At 41.2% G+C, this 20,727-nt stretch overlaps 1 protein-coding gene across 8 annotated transcripts in view; it reads left to right on the forward strand.

Moving 5' to 3' along the window:
• Positions 1–20,727, forward strand: part of ELAVL2 (ELAV like RNA binding protein 2) — a 261,383-nt gene that overhangs the window by 220,485 nt on the left and 20,171 nt on the right. For 7 of the 8 annotated variants that reach the window (XM_075316754.1, XM_075316739.1, XM_075316748.1 and 4 more), the window contains exons 6-7: positions 1,123–1,348; positions 18,084–18,125. In XM_075316754.1, the coding sequence (XP_075172869.1) occupies positions 1,123–1,348; positions 18,084–18,125 (268 nt within the window). The remainder of the gene's footprint in view (positions 1–1,122; positions 1,349–18,083; positions 18,126–20,727) is intronic. The other variant, XM_075316784.1, reaches the window with a different exon arrangement.

Genomic DNA, 20,727 nt, shown 5'->3' on the forward strand with positions numbered 1-20,727 from the left:
GCTTCAGTGAGCAATAACTAAGCAAACTGTATTAAAGGGAACTTGTCATATAATGCTGCCCAGATGCCCAGAGCAAAGATGTAGCATGCATCCGATTCTGGTTAAGTGAATGCATGCGTGTATGTCATACTCCGAAATGCTGTGGCATTTTAGAGAACGCCGAATTTGATAAGTCTGCTCCTGAGGGCTGTGTCTAAACTAACTAGGCAGAGATAATACCCAGCAGCTGCCTGCCTATTCTCACCAGTCAGTCTGTGGCAAAAGACCACAGTAGTTATCCAAGACACACAGTCCCCAGTCAGATCTTCAAATGATCTACGGCATTACCCACCCAGATGCAATTGGTAATCTAGAATCTGATTTAGGTCCTCTGCCGCTTTTGATGCCTTTTTTGGTGCAGTATATCTTGCAGTTTGTTGCCCAAATCTGCATGTTAATCCTTATACCAGCAAACTCAGAGAAATCAGAAATCAGTTTTTGGAGCAGGAAAAAAAAACGCATGTCAGTTTTTTTTAACGCCTTCTTTTTTTTTTTTTTTTAAAGCCTTTCCAGCCATTGAAGTCACAAAGTGGTTTTCGGACACAGGGTGCACTTTTTGGTGCAGAAAATTTCTGCAGTGTGCACACGTACCATTGTGGTTTGGCCAGCTTGAGTCACATTACAAGTTTCCTTTAACACACATTTATTGTACTGTACAATGACTTCTAGAATTCTATAGCATGGCATTTGAGCTTGTGCGGTGTAACTTCAATTTTTTTTAAAATGCATAAATTGTCAAGGCTCCTAAGGGCTTTATGGAATAAACATGATATTCTTTGTAGCCTATTGTGGAAATGGGAAATCTCGTTTTCTGATGTTTAAGGTTATAGCAATTACACTCTTCTATAATACACAAATGGTGCCAGACCGGCTATTAATAATGTCATCAGTTTGGTTTGTTTCTTGGTGGCTGTCGTTTTACCATAAAAAAGCCCATTGTGCTGCTTGTTTTCCAGTAAAAAGCAAAACGTGATGGGCCTCCTAATGGATGCTCCGTATGGGCCTAGTCTTATTGCAGATGAAGTGATCTGTTGCATGCTATTGCCCTTTATTTCAGTTTTTAATGTGCTCGTATTTTAATAGGTGTATCCAGGGGGGTTGGATTCATTCGGTTTGACAAAAGGATTGAGGCTGAGGAAGCCATTAAAGGCCTAAATGGACAGAAACCTCCTGGAGCAACAGAACCTATAACTGTCAAATTTGCCAACAACCCAAGCCAAAAAGTAAACCACACTATTCTGTCCCAGTTATACCAGTCTCCAAACCGGAGGTACCCAGGACCGCTTGCACAACAAGCTCAAAGATTTAGGTTAGTTTGTGTATTTACTTTTCTTGATAATACTTAAGTGTTTTGTGTCATTATTTTAACTTTTCTTTAAAAGGGAATCTATGGAACCAGGTTTTTGCCACATAATCAGAGAGCAGCATATTGTAGAAACCGTAATCCTTATTCCAATGTGCTATAATCTACTGGGCTGCTTGTTGTGTTAATAAAATCAGTGTTTCCTCAGGAGATTCAGTAGAGGATTAGTAAACCTGCTGCCATGTTCTCCATATTGATGAGCTTTGTATAACCCTGTCCCCACCACTGATTGTCAGTTTTCTGTACCCAGCTGTCAATCAGTAGCGTGGGCAGGGTTATATGAAGCTCAGCATTCATAAATCTGTTAGCTCTGCAGAAGAGAAGACAGTGATGTTATCAAAATGACAGCGAGGAGCCAAATAAGTGATATATCATTGGAATCAGGGCCTCTGACCTTACATCATGCTGTTCTAAGATAAGGGTGGCAACATTCTGGTGACAAATAATTTTTTTTTTTTTTTAATAGGGTGGCGTTTGTTTTTTCCCCTTGTGTACTCTTAGCACATTGTTAGTGTAATACTGAATTGTTGAATTTTAATTTTATTTGTAAACTATATGCCAAAGCCACCCTTGAAATGAACTTTTTTTTCTTTAATTAATAGATATTTCTAAAGGGATTGTCCCCTTTCAAAAAAATCTTCCTTAGGCACAGTACCCATGCTGTGTAGTTTTAACGCGTATTATCAGAAATCTGCAGCAAATTCTGCATGTCCATTGTAAAGCCAGAAAAGTCTGAGAATTCAGAAGTGCTGTGCCCACGTTGCTTATTTTTCCCTTGCGTATTTGCTGTAAAAAAAGAAATCTGCACCAAATATGCAAGGGAAAAATACTCAACATGGGCACAGCACTTCTGAATTCTCAGGCTTTGCTGGTTTCACAATGGACATGCAGATTTTGCTGCAGATTTCTGAAAATCCGCAGTGTGGGCCTTAAGGCCGCTTTACACGCAACGACATCGCTAATGAGATGTCGTTGAGGTCACGGAATTCGTGACGCACATCCGGCCTCGTTAGCGATGTTGTTGCGTGTGAAACGCAGGAATGAGCGCTATCTAAATTACTTACCTTATCGTTGATCGTTGACGCGTCGTTCTAATCCCGATTGTCGTTGCTGCTGCAGGACGCAGGTTGTTCATCGTTCCTGCGGCAGCACATCTCGCTATGTGTGACACCGCAGGAACGAGGAACATCACCATCTCTGTGGCCGCCCGCAATGAGGAAGGAAGGAGGTGGGTGGGATGTTCGGCCCGCCTATCTCCGCCCCTCCGCTTCTATTGGGCGGCCGCTTAGTGACGTCGCTATGACGCCGAACGAACAGCCCCCTGTTCGTAAGGGAACAAAACATCAGGATTTTCGTATATAAGGTAAAGCCAGTGCAGTATTGGCACTATCAGGCACAGTCTGTACATACCCATTAGTGGGCAGCTCGGATGTTTAGGCTTTGAAATCCAAGTTTGTGAAGTTTAAAAATTAATCATCTTATTGACTGACAGTTACACCTCTGCTGATGTCCAGGCGGGTCATGTACATGGATTCCCGCTTCCCCACCCCCGCCGCCTGTTCCTCCCTCTCTGGCTCTGTGCAATTTTTTTTCTATTCAGTAACATGGCGTCGGAGTTGGCGCCTGCGCATAGCGTTTATCACCGGCGCCATGTTTCTCAAGCCCGCATTACCTAGTCTTGTGCCTGAGAGGGTGGCGCATGCGCCCTCAGATATCGTCTGCTGCAGCTAATCGGTAAGATTAGCTGTTCTCCAGTCTTGTTGTGACCGCGTGCTCCCGCAATCACGACGAGATCTGAAGAAGCAAGGGCGCATGCGCCACCCTCTCAGGCACTAGACTAGGTAATGCGGGCTTCAGAAACAAGGCGCCGGAGATAAGCGCTATGCGTAGGCGCCAACTCAGACGCCATGTTACTGAATAGAAAAATTTGCATAGAGCCAGAGAGAGGGAGGAACAGGTGGTGGTGGTGGGTCTGGGGGGCGCGGGAATCATGTGCATAACCCGCCCGGACATTATCAGCAGAGGTGCAACTGTCAGTCAATAAGATGATGAATTTTTAAACTTCACAAACTTTGATTTCACAGCCTAAACATCCGAGCTGCCCACTAATGGGTATGTACAGACTGTGCCTGATAGTGCCAGTACTGCACTGGCTGCACCTTATTTACCAAAATCCTGATATTTGGTTCCCTTTTTAAAGGGGTTTTCTTATTAACAAAGTTAGTTTTAATCAATAGTAAAATAATAAGTTCCACAATTGGATGTGTTTAAAAATACATTCCTGTGCTGAGATATTCTTATATATGTGTCCCTGCTATGTTCTGTGTAATGGATGTGTCTGACTGTACAGGGAGCTGGTCTGATCATACCACATCTCTGGGGCCAGGGATGACGTGAAAGAGCATGAACACATTACAGCATGAGATCATGGTGATTCTATCTAAAATAAAATATTTCCCTGTCTGTTTTAAAACATTTTTTACCTTTCTGACACCAGGAGCTATACCATCTGTATATACTCTCTTTTGCTTCCTCCCCTGCCCGAGAGCTGTGGTGTGATCAGACCATGTTCCTGTACGGTCAGATATAGCCATTACAGAGTACACAGCAGGGGCAAGTATACAAGATTATCTCAGCACAGGAACATTTTTTTAAACACATCCAATTGTGGAACTTATTATTCCAAGATCTATTGATTAAAATGAACTTTGTTTATTGGAAAACCCCTTTTAATGAGCCTTGCCATTTGACTTTGGATAAAAGCCAAACCTGAATCTCAATTTGGAGACACCGTTTTGGGCTATTGCCTGTTAGGTATAAGATCTGATTTAGTTAGGTGAAAGGCAAAGACTGGGATCTAAGGGGTAGTGTTTCTCGTGAAGAGTGATATGTCTAGCATACCTGTGTAAGAAGGCTTACAATTCATGCAATTCTCCACTGGAAAATTTAAATATGCCTCTGCAGCAGAGAGGAAGAGGACTTAACTCTAATGCCACCTATTGGAAGTAGAAATCCTAAAAGTAAACACACCCTTAACAAGCCTTGTCATATGACTTAGGATAAAAGCCAAACCAGAATTTCAATTTGGAGACACTGAGTTTTGAGCTATTGCCGTTCAGTGCAAAGTATGAGATCTGATTTGGCTAGGTGAAAGGCTAAGACCAGGATAATCAGGGTTCGTGTTTCATCTTGTGGAGAGTGATATGTCTAGCATACCTGTGTGTAAGGAGGCTTATGAGCCATGCAATTCTCCTCTGTGAAATTAAATATGCAAGCACCTCTGCAGAGAGGAAGAGGACTTGAACTCTAGTGCCACCTATTTGAAGTAGCAATCCTAAAAGTCAATATACATCCTTTAACGAGCCTTGTCATGTGAGTTAGTATAAAAGCCAAACCAGAATCTCAATTTGCAAACACTATATTGTGCCTCGTTGGTGCAAAGTGTGAGATCTGATTTGGCTAGGTGAGAGGCAAAGACTTTTATATTTGTTTTAACTCCGTTGTGCTCCGTATATTTCTAAAAATAAATGTGTGAATAAGTTGTCAGCTGCGTGCTCCCAGTTGGGGGAGTAATGCTATCACCTAGTTGTCAATTCAGAAATATCTAGGCGAAATCACAGGTGAGCGGCACAATGCAGTTCTAATAACGGGTAATTCAGAATTGTTTAATGTGAACACAAGATTTTACTGAAATACGTCAGAAATTGACAGGTCCTATTACACTGAAAGCTCTTTTTAATTACAATTAGCACCATATGTTAATTGTAATATCCAGCACAAGTCTTATGAGGACGTGTGGTTTTGCATGACAAGTTAAATCTTACTACCATTTTAAAAATGTGTAAATGCATTAAAAACATTTATTTTTTTTTTGTGGAGGGGGAGGGGGAGCAGCAGTTTTTAACTTTGTTCTGAGCTCACATACAGTTTACACTCAATACCGTGGGCTCAATGTTAGCCTTACATACAAGTCTTGTGTTGGAGGATTTACAAATGTATCCATTTAAAAAGAAAAGGGCCTCTACAGTGGCATACAATATTTTATATGTATCTCCTAACATTCAGACATATGTGCCGGATAAACCCTCAGCCAAACACAAAATATAAAAATTGGAGGCTTATCCGAAACGTTTCCCTGAAAGTCTCAAAATGTGAACAAATTGCTTTAACCCATGCTTGCAAGATGAAATGCCTCCAAATTGCTAGTGATTTCCAGCAATGGCAAGCATAGGCTCAGTAGTCGTGCCCTTGCCATCAGTAGGAGGAGCCTGCTGTTATACATAGCCAAGGTCCTGCTTTGTGTACTGGGACTGGACCTAGCTCATATCCCAGAACGTTAACTCATCAAATACTGTCAGCAGTGTGTGTTTAACAAAAGGAATCAGGCTATGTGCGCACGTTGCGTAAATACATGCTTTGTAGCGCAGCGTAACTGCATGCGTCCTGCGTGCCCTGCTCAGTCTATGGAGATTGTGCAGGGGCCGTGCGCACGTGGCGTCTTAGAGTGCAGCGCTTCAGCTGCTGCCCGAAGCGCTGCGTTCTAAGAAGTGACATGTCACTTCTTCCGTGCGCTTTGCCGGCAGCTCCTGCTCTGTCTATGGGAGGAGCTGCAGGCAGAGCGCATGGAATCGGCTTTTTTTTTTTCTCTACGGACATTTTCTGCAGCGATTTGAAGCGCACGTGTGCTCTTCAGATCGCTGCAGAAATTTCTACAGGGCTAGTACGCAACGTGCGCACATAGCCTCACTCCCTCTGTCAGCTTATCAGTAACCCTGCAGCGTGATTGCTAGTTTATGATGGTTGCTATCGCAACAAGGAGGACTAAAAATGGCCTTTATCATCCCTTAAAGCTTGTTTGGGTTATAGAAGTGTCTTCATGGTTTAATTGTTAAAAAAATAAAATAACATTTGGCATCTCTGCATTCATAGTGGACCGTAAAAAGTGATCAAAATATTATGTATCCCAAAGTCATACCAATAAAAACTACAGCTTTTTTTATGCAAAATGAGGCCTTAATACAGCTCTTAGAAATATTTCAGTTATGGATTCCACAGTACGATAACGAAAAAGGTTTTGTTTTTTCTTTTCTTTTTATTATCCTGCCTGGTGAATTCCATAAAAAATAAGATGGTTTTTTTTTTGTTTATGCCTCTGCTCAAAAAGTGAATTGCAAGTAATGAGTCTGATGTACTCAAATAGTACCACAAAATCTACAGCTTGTTCCACAAAATGCAAACCCTCACACAACTTAGTCTAAAGAAAAAAGAAAGCTAAAGGAAACAGAATATAGAACCCCCAATGTTTTGGGGGTTTTTTTTGTGCAAAAGTAGCAAAACATGAAGTATTTACCACGTACGTACGTATAATTGATTTGAATTGTTGGTGACCCCAGAATAACAAATTATACCTAACAGTGTTTTAAAGAAATGAAGAGGTTTTGGGGGGGTCATTTTGCCTCCCAGTGACAAAACAGAGCCATGTGAAGAGGAGAGCAGCACTGCAGTGTTACATACAATGTTTTGAATCTGTCCCAGTTATCCAGGGGTGGATTCAGATTGCTGTATTCGACAAGTATTCCTGCCCCAATTTAGCTTCATCACTGCTGTAATGACATTCATAATGTAACGACATTGCAATGCCTGTAGAGGAGACCTGCAGCAGTGATGAAAGTGATCATGGGATCAGCATTTGTTATTGTTTTGGATCTCTCCCAGGTGTCTGTGAATAATGCTACAATGCTTGGGATAGACTCAGAACTATACCTGCTTGTCTGCTACCAATCACAGACCCAGTCTGTGAGTCACTAAAGATTGGAGTAAAAATAAATATTGGCGTAGGGTCCCCCCATATTATGATATCCAGCACAGATAAAGCATTCGGCTGCAGCCCCCAGCCGTGCGCTTATTTGGTATTCTCACGCTGTGGAGACCCATGCTTATTGGGCCCCCCAGCCTAAAAATATCAGTCTGCAGCCACCCAGGATTGTTGCATCCATTAGATGTGACAATCCTGAGTGGTTGCATGCTGGTATTTTTAGGCTGGGGTGCCCAATGAGCTTGGGTCTCCCAGCTTGAGAATATCAGCCCCCAGCTTTCAGGCTTTATCATTGCTGGGTATCAAAATTGGGGGACCGCATGCAGTTTTTTTTTTTTTTTTTAATTTAAAGAATTAAAACAAAAAAGCCACAAGTGGTTCCTCTTCTATTGATACACAGCCAAAATAATGGCATGGCTAGGAGTTGCAGCCTCTAACCATGCTTATCTGTGCTGGGTATCATAATATGGGGGGACCATACGCCAATTTATTTTTACACCACGATACAGACCCGCAGGCGGGGTTTGTGATTGCAAGCAGTCAGACGCGATCACACAGGCTGGGGGCACATCTGACTACAACCAATCACAGATGCCAGGATAGTGGGCGGGGTAAGCAGTGCATGTGGATTAGCCATAATGAGTGGCCCTGGAAAAATAATAGACTCGGAAGCAGTTACAACCGCGCTGGACAAAGTATGAAGCGCTTGCTTCTTATTTTCTTTATTTTTATTTTATTTCCGGAGTGCCAGACCCGGATTATTAGCTGGAATTTCCTGATAGCTCCGGGCCTGGGTCCTTCACTCGGGTAGGTTTGAAACCACGTGGATCCATACTTTTACAGTCAGGGTCCGCCCGCCCATCCCTAATCATAAGAGCAATGAAAGAATACCATATTTCAGTCCCCTAGTTTTGAAAAATAAAAATGTAATATTTATAAACAAAAAAATTGTGGTTTCTGGTTCTCTACACTATCCATGCAAAATAATTTTATAAAAAAATAAGAGAATTAGTCCCAGTCATACAATAAAATGAACACGCTATTTAACATGTTGTTTTGCTATTTAGTTTATTCCAACCTCCTCAAATCTGTATAAAATGTAAAACAGCTGAGATGTTTCAGGGCTTCTCTTTTTACAGGAAAAGCTGTAGTTTACATTGACACTTGTTTAGCAAACTTTCAACTTTTTAATCACTTTTATTCTTTGTTGGGAGTCGGTCAGTATTTTTTATGATGCTCACTGTGCGGTATAACACTGCAACACAATGATTTTGCTACTGAGAGAAAAACATGATTTATACTAAATTGAATGTGCAGGTTCCAAATATGAACTCCAAATTTGCCTAATACGCGTAGGTTTTAAGTTATGCATGCAAATTATAAGTAGTTATGCATGCAAAGCCTATTCACCTAAAATATTTACAATATATAATGCAATATTATAACAGACCTGTCTGAGCACGTCCGGACAGGTCTATCGGCTGATGTCCGCAGTTAGGCTATGTGCGCACGTTGTGTATTTTCATGCGTTTACGCTGCGCTTTGCACTGCAGCGTAAATGCATGCATTCTGCGTCCCCAGCAAAGTCTGTGACTTGTGCAAATTCCATCCGCACGTTGCGTTTTAGAACACAGCGATTTGCATGCTGCAATTTGTTGCTGAATCGCTGTGTTCTAAGAAGCAACATGTCACTTCTTTGTGTGCTTTGGATGCTGCTCCCACTCTGTCTATAGGGAGAGAAAGCATCCCGAGCGCATGAATTCTGCATCAATTCGGCGGTCACAATACATGAGTTTTGAAACGCACATGTACTGCCAAATTGCTGCAGACTTTTCTCCTTGTACACTATACAACGTGCGCACATACCCTAAGTATGTAATGCAGGCTGGAGAGAGTTCAATAGTAATTTGCTATAGTGCTATCAGTTTTGAAACTTAAGATGGATAGACCCAAATGTATTAACAATTTGGACAATTTCTGCTACGTATGTAGCAAATAGACTACTTATGATGAACGCCAGGCTCCGACAAAGCGAGTGCGTAATGCTTACAAGTATTACTTTGCCTGTCAAATTGGAGATCAAGAGAAAAACTAAACGCCTCATATTTGTTGCACTGTGTGTTTTCTGGACTAAGGCCATGTGCGCACGTTGCGTACTGGCCCTGCAGAAATTTCTGCAGCGATTTGAACAGCACATGTGCGCTTCAAATCGCTGCAGAAACAAAAGCCGATTTTCATGCGCTCTGCATGTAGCCCCTGCCATAGACAGAGCAGGGACTGCATGCAGAGCGCACGAAAGAAGTGACATGTCACTTCTTAGAACGCGCGCTTCGGGCAGCAGCCGAAGCGCTGCGCTCTAATACGCCACGTGCGCACGTCTCCTGCACAATCTCCATAGATTGTGCAGGGGAAGCAGGACGCATGCAGTTACGCTGCGGTGCAGATCGCAGCGTAACTGCATGAAATTACGCAACGTGCGCACATTGCCTAACAGTGGTTGAATGGTAAAAAGAAAGGAATGGCTTTTGCAGAGTCGAAAGTTTGACATGAGCCGAGACATCATCATTCAGATTTATTTTTACATTACTAAAATCGCCAAATATTCAACTAGGAACAAGTCACAAATTGTGTATCCTGACTGTGAGTACCAGTACCACATGATGTAGAGAATCCAGTGTCTGCCCCTCCCCCAGCAGGAACGGCAACTCAAACTGAGGATTCTTATCCTTATGAAGATGATGCTAATTGGTATGATGTATTTCCTGATCCAGATCAGCTGGCGGGTCAGCCATACTTAATGAGCCAATCAATTTAATGATCTGGTAAGAGATCTGTCATTATCTAAAGAAAAGTCCGAACTGCTAGCTTCTAGACATTGGAAATGGAATTTGCTACGAGGCACCACAACTTTACACTTTAGTCATCGACACACCAAGTTAGCTGCATACTATTCAGTGGAAAACAATATCTATTTCTGTACTGATATAAATGGTCTTATGATGGAGTTAGATGGTACACATGTTCTCAATGAATGGAGAATGGACATATTCATATGCCCTATCAAAACAAGTTTGAAAGCGGTCAATGTTAACGAAACCCATCTGTTCTATTTGGCTTATGCAGTTGGAATAAGAGACCTATGACTATGATCAAATATTCAGAACATAAATGGTAAACTTGTGCTGACCTGAAAGTGGTAGCACTGCTGCATGGCCTACAGTTCGGGTACATAAATCATGTATTATGCCTATGGCAGCAATCATTACAAAATAAGACAGTGGCTTGAGTCCAGTACAAAGTTGGGCGGTACAATACAAATCACTGGTCCATCCACTTCAATTTCATCTTCCACCACTTCACATTAAACTTAGTTTAATAAAAGATTTTGAAGCTGCAATTGATCATGACGGAAATGGTTTGCAGTATTTGAGGAAGTTTAGCACACTAAGACCTTATGCTAAGCAAAGGCTGTAATTTTTATTGGCCCTGAAATAATCAAACTAATAATCAAACACATTCAGAACAAAACTCAAACCTGTGGAACGTGCAGCTTGGTATGCACTTGTGCTGATAGTGTAGAACCTTGGGAACAGACAAGCTGAAAACTATGCTGAACTATTAGACAACATGCTTAAAGCATATAAACAACTTTGCTGCCGAATGTCATTGAAAATGCATTTCTTACACTTTCAATTTTTTCTGCCCAATTTGGGACACGTAAAAGACTAACATGGAGAGAGGTTCCATAAAGATATTTCTACCAATAGAGAAAAGATGTCTAGTCTGCTGAAATCACAGGACTACTGCTGGTTCTTGCAACAGCCAAGTATGACCACTCACAAGCACAAAAGCAGATGCCTAAAGCACTTTTAACAGTACTGGGCCTTACTGAAGTAAGACTTTTAAACTGGATAACAAGGCTTTTTAAAACTTTCTTACTCCATTACATTTTCATATACTGTTTACTATGAAAGCTTTGATGTAGAGCGGGTAATTGTTGGAGTAAAACGGATGTACAAATTATTCAGTGCATTCCAAATGCTCAAAACATTTGGGCACACTTATATATAACCCAAATTTCTGATGGGTTATAACAATTCTGACTTCGTATTTGGAATATGCACAACCAATTTAGTGTCTGTTAACATAGTATGACAAAAGAGTTGCACTCTGAAATGCTAAAGCATGAAAACCATGAATGTAAATATGTATATCTAAATATGCATTACTGCTAAAAAATGTAGAAAAAAAAATTGAAATTTAGCTGCTGAGCAGATATAATTAGATTTCCTTTAGCAGTAATGCATATCTATGCCACAGAGATGGGTCAATCAATGTGTGGGGATGAAGGACCAAAAACTGTCATGGCCAGCCCAATCTCCAGACCACTACGCCATTGAAAACCTCTGGAATGTAATAAAGAGGAAGATGGATAGACACAAGCCATTAAACAAAGAACTGCTTATGACTCGCCCACCCCAGGGTCGGGGTACTCAGAACCAGGCCGCACTAGTCCAGGAATATCAGTGGTGGCGGTGCTCGGCTCTGTGACCCTAGCAGAGTCCTTTAATAAAAGGGGGATGATGGCTATGTACAGTTGGATAAAATTCGCGACGCTACCTGTGGTTTTTGCAGCTATGAGGCTGCGGCTGCTGGACGGGACCCCCGGGGACGGTGTTATGTCAGCTGAGGTATTTCTGCTCCCGACAGGTGGAGCGGGTAACCCTGGGGCAACCGTTAGGAGAGTCCATGGTAGGGATAAAGTAAACTTCAGCGGCAGGAGCGGGGATGTCTGGGAGTTGTAGTACTTCAAGTAGTAATCTTCAGGACTGACAGGGCGCGGGAAGAAGTAGGTGACACAAGGGCTGCGGTTCAAGATGTCTTTACTCACATATTGTCTGATGACCGCAGGGTGCCGATCTCCACCAAGATGGGCTCCAGGCGATCCCGAACTCCTCTGATCCCGGTGTCAGTATTGTGACTGGTGGGCCCTTCCTTTTAAAGCACTTTTTTGTTTCTGGGTCCCAGTGGCCAGAAGCATTTGGGGTTCCCTTCTGGTCTTTCAATGGGTTGGACCTCTGTCCCAATTCCCAGGTTCTACGTCTGCTGCTGTGCCCCAGACACTTTGATAGACCGAGAAACTTAAAATCTTCCCTTCCAGTAGATTTAGGCGAGCCTAAAGCGTCCCCTAATCTAGGGCTCTTACACCCAGTCTGTGCTCAGTCCTCGGAGTACCGACACCATACTCTCTCAGTGACAGTACTCCTTTTTCCACCAATGTCACCAAGTGAGCTCCGCGTCAACGCCTGACTGTCAACTGTCACACCAACTAAGCTCTGCCCACTAAGCTCCACCCACTAGATGGTTCTAGATACAGTGGACTGGGATTAAGTACCATAACCACGTTACTGGTCGCAATGCATTAATGGGACCTGCCCCAGCCCTGATCGCATGTCGGAGCTAATCTGTTGTGTGTTAGGATGTGGTGTTGTGTGATACCGGCACTGATCACCCAGGAATTCGGGATGAGCATAGCACCTAAAATCAGGTGCCGTACTCTGTGGCGACTGAAGCCTCAGGGGCGCCACAATTACATTTTTCCACCAGGAGTGGTGGCATAAGGTCACCCAAAAACAGTGTGCAAGACTGGTGGAAAGCATGCCAAGACGCATGAAAGCTGTGATTAAAAATCATGGTTATTCCAAAAACATACTGATTTCTGAACTCTTCCTGAATTAAAACATTTAGTATTGTTTCTAAATGATCATGAACTTCTTTTCTTTGTATTATTTGAGGTCTGAAAGCAATGCATTTTTTTTTTTATTGTTTTGACAATTTTTCATTGTCAGAAAATAAATACAAAATGTATTGTTTGGAAATTCGGAGACATGTTATCAGTAGTTTATAGAATAAAAGAACAATTTACATTTCACTCAATTATTATTACCTATAAAGAGGAAAAACTGAAAATTTTGCAGTGGTCTCTTCATTTTTGCCAGAGCTGTATATTATATACACATACATGCACTACTCACAAAAATTTAGGGTTGTTTGGCTTTCGGGTGAAATATCGAGATGATCCAGAATGCACTAACCTTTTCAGGCAAACTTAATGATCCCAGACAGAAATAGCCACTGAGCTTAGAGTGTCAGTGTCATCAGCAGATTGAAACAGAGATACAGAGACCCTGGAGGAGTGACAGAAAGTCATAGAAGTAAAATAAAAAAATGCATTGCTTTCAGACCTCAAATAATGCAAAGAAAACAAGTTCATAATCATTTAGAAACAATACTAATGTGTTAGTTCAGGAAGAGTTCTGAAATCAATATTTTGTAGAATAACCATGATTTTTAATCACAGCTTTCATGCGTCTTGGCATGCTTTCCACAAGTCTTTCACACTGCTTTTGGGTGACCGTATAACACTCCTGGTGCAAAAATGTAAGCATTTTTTTTGTTTGATGGCTTGTGACTATCCATTTTCCTTTTGATTACATTCCAGAGGTTCTCAATTGGTTTCAGGTCTGGAGATTGGGCTGGCCATGACAGGGTTTTGATGTGGTCGTCCTTCATCCCCACATTGACTTAGCTGTGTGTCGTGGCACATTGTCCTGCTAAAAAAAAAAAAAAAAAAAGTCCTCCGAGTTAGGGAACATTGCCTGAGCAGAAGGAAGCAACTGCTTTTCCAGGATAACCTTGTATGCTGCTTGATTCATACGTCATTCGCAAAGCTTAATCTGAGATATACACCAATAATATAAATATAAATATATATATAAATATATATATATATATATATATATATATATATATATATATATATATATATATATATATATATATATAATTATCCTCACAAAACCCGTAACTCAGAGTGACCCGGCCGCTGCTCTTGCTTCCCTTCCCTCTCCCCTGGGATGTTACATCACACATCAGGGGCCTGCTCCATCCTATATCCGCCAGCCTCGTGATAATAGCTGCTTCTCTGCAGAGAACAAGGGAGGGCAGCTATTATCCGGAGGCTGGAGCAAGGCGTCCCCCCATGTGTCTCAGAGGGTATGAGGAGCATTGAGCAGCAGCTAGATCACTCAGAATTCCAGGTATTGTGAGGATAATAGAACTGCATTGAGTATCTCATAATTATAGTTTGTGTGCCGGGATAGTATAAGAATTTTTTTTTTTTAATCAGAGTACGTATTTAATAAAGGGTAAATAGCTATACAGTATATACTAAATATATAGAGTGAAAAATATATTTTGGCTCTTTGAATGACAGTGGGAGAAAAAAAAGAAAATGAATGTTTCATTCTGAATGCCTGAAACAACTTGATATTTCAACAGTCATCACTAGTAGATTTCTATATAGAATTAAGGAGTAAAAATGGTAGGAAATTTTTAATTTATGTACGTTACAAAAGTAGTTTATGTTCAAAATTTAAATGGTTAAATGTTGAGTATTGGGTGCATACAATTCTGGTTCCAAAATACAGCACTCCTTTTAGACTTTGTTGGTGCTTGGATAGTGTCCAATTCTGTAAACCATTAAATGAGATCCGGCACTAAAATGCAGAAATGAAAGAAAAAAAAAAATTGACAGGCATAGTATTCCGTGTGACAATCAATATAACATTTCAGTCATATGTGACCTTCTTCAAAATATTTATATATGTAGTATACCAAAGAGGACCTGAGTGGCAGCATACCAGCATAGCGTGTTTAATATTGGAGCGACCCTTGACATAGGCAGCCTGTGAAACATTTTGAAGGTCACATGACCATATTGATTATCACACAGACTACTGCGCATGTCAATAATAAAAACAATAATTTTTGCATTTCTACATTTGAGTGCCTGATCTCATTTAATTGTTTACGGAGTATTAGGTGCACTCATAGAATTCACACAACCACTGTAAAGGGGTTCTCCACTTCTTGCACAACCCCTTCATAACCCTTGTGTTTACGCCCGTTAAAATGAAAACCCTTATACTCGCTTCCAGCGTTGAGCCAGCAGTTTTGGGACTCATTTCCAGGGCACATGTTAAGTTTTTACATCATGCGAGCCCTGCGTTCACACAAATTAAACATGGAGGGCTGTGGCTGGCCACTCACTTCCTGTTTGACTAATATGTCTGAATACGGGGAGAGTGAAGCCAGCACTTATTGAATGCAGGGCTCTTGTGACGTAACAACTTAACGTGAGCCCTGGGAAAGGGTCAACGCCGGAGGTGAATATTAAGTTTTTGTTATCCGTGGAAAACACACAGATTCAGAAGGGGTTGTCAAAGTAGTTTAAGTTTCTGTCACCATTTCATAAGATGCAAAGAGTTGAAAAATGTACATAGCTCTTCAAAACTGATGTCATGAAACATCTTGGTACTAAAAAATATTTCTCGCACCTCAAGGTGAGTGGCTTGAGGAGGAAATATTTGTATAAGTGTATACACTGCCCATATTAGGTAATGTAAAGCTGTTTCTTTTGTAAAATTCCCTAGAAAAGGGGGCACTCCCTTCATCTGGTGAAAAAAAAATAAAAATATTCCATTACCAATAGTGCCATGGCTTTTCATCTAGAAGAGTACCGTAATTTTCGCTTTATAAGACTCGCTTTTGTTCCCTCAAATTTTGGGGGAAAGTAGGGGGTGCGTCTTATAAACCGAATATACGGGGGGGGTAGGTCCGCTCTGGAGCGGTGCTGGGGGCAGGTGATAGCTGTGGGCGGCAGCATTAGATCTCCTGCTCCCGCTCATATAATATGCACAGCCGCTGTCCATCAGCAGTGTGGTGCTGAAACCGCATCACCCTGAGGGACTGGGGCAGCTGGGCATATTATATCTGTCTGCGCCCTCCTTTGATCGCACATGATCCCCCCTGTGTTAGATATGGCCCCCGTGCTGCTGCCCATAGTAAAATAAAAAAAGCTTTACTTACCTCCACCGTTTATCTCCGGTCTCCTGCTGCTGCGGTCTGTGATAAGGCACGCAGAGATTATATCACTCTACCGTGCTGATCACATGACCGGCAGCAAGAACCAGGAAGTGGAGGAGGGAGGACTGTGAGCTCAACTGCGAGGAGGGAGACACCGAGATTACCGCGCTGAGATGGTAAGGAAAGTGTTTTATTTTATTATGGGCAGCTAACACAGGGGAGATGTGCCATTTATAGTGGCCATGGGCAGCACACATGGGGGCCATATCTAACACAGGGGAGGTGTGCCATCTATAATGGCCATGGGCAGCACACATGGGGGCCATATCTAACACAGGGGAGGTGTGCCATCTATAGGGGCCGTGGGCAGCACACATGGGGGCCATATCAAACACAGGGGAGGTGTGCCATCTATAGGGGCCATGGGCAGCACAGGGGGACGTGTCCCAGCACAAGGGGGCTATATTCAATATAAGGGGGCCATATCCAGATTAAGTGGGCTAATTTTAGGATGATGGGCTATGAGGGACATATACCCTATATGATTTGTTAGACGGACACTGGCATTATAAGATGGACCCCATTTAACATTAAAAAAAAAAAATTCTCTTTTCCTTCACCAAATTTGGGGGTGCGTCTTATAATCAGGTGCGTCTTATAAAGCGAAAAATACGGTAAATATTAATGGAGTTCCTCAGAGGCTGCTCTCGGCAGGAATAGCAGAAACAATTCAAGAGGGTTGTGTGATTTCCAATGTAAAAAAAATTGATCTTAGGCCCTGTGCATACGCTGCGGTTTGAGACGTCTGTTTTTTTGGGGGTTTTTTTGTTTTTTTTTTTAATATATAAATCTGCATGCCTTTCCTGAGGCCAGCAAAGTCTATGGGACCTTACGCTTGCAGTGCACAGGGTGCATTTTTTTTTTCCCTATGTGGTTTTGGTGCAGATTTTGATGCAGCAAACTCTGTAGCATGTGAATTATCGGTCTGGTTTAACAGCGCTTTTTCACCCATTAACTTCAATTTATTGACTTTCTTGATGGCCCAAAAAAACACCCCTAAACTGCGTCAAAACCGCATTCAGTTTTGACACTTTTTTTTTTGCCACAGCATGCAGATCTGGTACAGAAAATTTCTTCACCTTATTTAATGATTTGCGTTAAGTTACTACCTTTGTAAGTACATGTGACAAGGGAATTCCTGGCAAGCATTCGTTCTTCTATTGAAACCTGTTGAGCCCTCAAAGACAAATCATCAGTGCCATTCAGAACGTTAATCCAGCACCCCAATAATGCCACTGACAGCGCAGTTGGTATCGTCACAAAGATTAAGTTCTAATGCCTACCTCTGTAACTGAGTATGACTAGTTTGGGAGATGTCTTCATTCAGACCAGTCTTTTATGTAATAGGTGATAGCATTTGGACCCCACTGATCTAAAGGTTATCCCAATGATCACTAAAAACAAATGACGCAAAGGGTGATACAAACAGTGGTCTGTGATCTCTGGCAGTCAGAGAGCTTGAATAGCGCAGAGAACAGAAGTCTCCCATTTTGGGGTCTCACTGGAATACCTCTTGAAGGCAGGCTTTTTTTTTTTTTTCTGTAATTATTTCCAAATTCTGTATTCTTAAATTAAAACTCCAGTGACGGCTTTCATTCATCGTGATGGAAACAGAGGTCTGTTTATTATTGTGCTATTTTTCCTGCAACTGTTTATTGCTTTAAAAAATAAAACATTTGCCTAATGTGGTGATGCCTGGATTAAGTATAAAAAAACAACACCTAAACACAAGTTTTATTGAAAGGACAATTTGTATTACATTGCCACCCGCATGTGATAGCCCTGACCAACAAATAGGTTTATTTGGTTAACGCTCCACATAATTTTAAGGGGGCAGTTTGTGCCAAGACTGAACAATCTGCCAAATGTGTTTTGCAGGTTGGACAATTTGCTCAATATGGCTTATGGAGGAATAAAGAGGTAATTTCTTTTTCCAGTTGTGGCACTTGTCCTTGTGCATTGTTTTTAGTTTGTGTCTTCACTTCATTATGTGCTTGTAAATAAAAGCTACCTTTTTCCGCATTGTCTTCATTTTTGTAAGGCACATTACATTTTGGATGTAACTTGGTTTTCTTTTCCTTTGAATGGGTTGAAAATGGAGCATTGTATTTTAACATTCCATATTGTCACTTATTTGTTCCATTCTGTGTTAGTAAGGTTCCATTTCATATCTGTAAATGTGAATAGTTGGTAAAATATTGTCACCTTCATTAAAGGCCTCTGTCAGCATAGAATGACCGGCCAAAAAAAGTACAGGTGCTCATTGCATCATGGCAGCGCTAATTTAAGTGCACCTTTTCACCTGCTTGTTTTCCCTTCATCTCCACCCTCCTCTCTTCTTTGACAGCTCTGCTTCCATAAAGCAGAAGGGCAGAGATAAAAAAAACATGCAGGTGGGAAGGTATTTATAAGGGATCAGCCCCGCCATGAAGCCCTGAGCGCCTTTACTTGGTCATTCTGTGCTTTAAATAACAGATTTACTATTGCATGGATCATATTAAAATACACCACTGTTGAAATCCTTAAATTCTGCTCCCTCGTGCTACTGAATTACTCATGTTGTACTGTAGCCAGTGCAGTCAATTTGTTACTGTACAAGTGTACATGGCCATTTTCAGTAAGTATTTACTGACTTTGTTCAGACAAAGTTGTGAATAGACTTTTTTTTTTTTTTTTACATGACAAAGTTAATGTCTAGGGTACGCAATGTGATTGCTACCTCATAAACAAATGAACAGCAAGAGTTAGGGAAATTAGAGTGGATCAGTCACCACACTGGTAGGCTCCATAATCTGTCTGGAAATATAATTATTTTGGTATTTAAGTGCATGAGCCCTATCAAGTCTAAGAGATCTAGTAATACATATTGAAATAGTGACAGATCCACTTTAAATCCATGTGGGGAAAAAAACTCACCTGCTCCAGAAATCTACTGTGTGATCATTAGTAGAATACTGGAGCCATCAATAAGTTGTAAGGGGGTGATTATTTAACAGGCTATAGTGGAGAGCCAGTGCACTTGCCTTGGCTGGAAACATGCACAAAACCCTTCTGAGCCAAGTTTTCTACATTAATAAAAGCTTCCATTGCAATTCTTCTTCTATTAAATACATGTAATAACATACCAGTTTGGCTGTAAGGCCCTCTATGTGAGTTTACCACAAAAAGACCAGCACCATTTGCTCCCTCCACCCCTATTAACATTAAAGAGCCTAATTGCATTGTGCAATGAAAAATACATGAGGATTTGGGTTGATATTTTGGCCAAAATATGCATGCTTGCAACCGCTCCAAAGGTCTTCATTGTCTGGGAAGTCCCTACACTAAAATGAACTGCAATTTGCTGAAAAGAACATTAATTCAAAATACTTCCCAATACAGATATAATGCAGGCTGCAGAGGTAACACGGTTGCAAACTGCTGATAACCACACATCCACATACCTACCATCCTGCAAGGGAGTAGGTACTTGGTTTAAATGCACCCAGATAAGGCTGGTATAGGGTTCCAGTCACACAGATACGTGTAGTGCACAGTGTCTGGCTTATAGCCATTTTGTGACGCCTATTAGACCAGCCAGCTACTCAGCACTATGTAAGTGCACCCGACAAGGACAACCATATGACAGAATGTGGCTGCATCCTGCAAAGGTGAAAAAAGTACCTAAGTTATTTATATTTTGGCCAAAATATGCGGGTTTGTCTGTATCCTGCATTACATTTGTATTGTAAGTAGGTAATGGTAAGTACCACCTCATTTTTGTGATTTGATGTCCTTTTCAGTGAATTTCTTTAATTTTAGTTTATAAAAATCATGTTGTGCAACATTTTTAAGGTTAATGCCTCACAATGATTTTGACACAAGTTGGTGAACGTTTTATGACCTGCAATTTGTGCAGTGGCAATTTGCTGGTCAAAACATTACCATATTTTGCTTTCATTATGCTGCAATCTACCATCAGGTTACTGCTATCATGTATAGCACAATGTGTTTGCAGCTGTAAGAGCCTGTAGCTCACTTAATGTATGAACACCAACAATGTAATTTATCGTTGGGAATTGGCAGTTTGCACATGCTAAGGAAGCATATACAATATTTCTGAGCTTGGGAGTCCGGGAAATGTGTTTAAAATGTAGAATATGGTAGAATTCTGTCTGGGGAGTGTTTGTTCAGAGCTAGATGAATATTCTAGTTTAGATAAGTGCTTACATTGATCTACTCGAAAGAGTTTGTAAGCACTGTGCATGCTTGATAACTTAAAGGGAAGGTGTCGTCCAAAAAAAAAAAAAATTAAATAACTGAAAAATGTAAAGTGTTAATATTTTGTTTAAATATTTGGTTTTAATTGAGTAAAATATAAAAAAAAATAAGTTTGATATTTTCCATTCTTAAAACACTAGGAGGAGCAGCTGCTGAAATCCTACAGAAATCCCACTGTAGAATTCTCACAATACAGCTGAAGTGTAGGGACAGTGCGGAGCCATTTTGTTGGTGACCACAAATGTCTAAGTGTCACCAAGGA

The sequence above is a fragment of the Anomaloglossus baeobatrachus genome, chromosome 1, assembly GCF_048569485.1.
Source record: "Anomaloglossus baeobatrachus isolate aAnoBae1 chromosome 1, aAnoBae1.hap1, whole genome shotgun sequence".
Classification (NCBI taxonomy): domain Eukaryota; kingdom Metazoa; phylum Chordata; class Amphibia; order Anura; family Aromobatidae; genus Anomaloglossus; species Anomaloglossus baeobatrachus.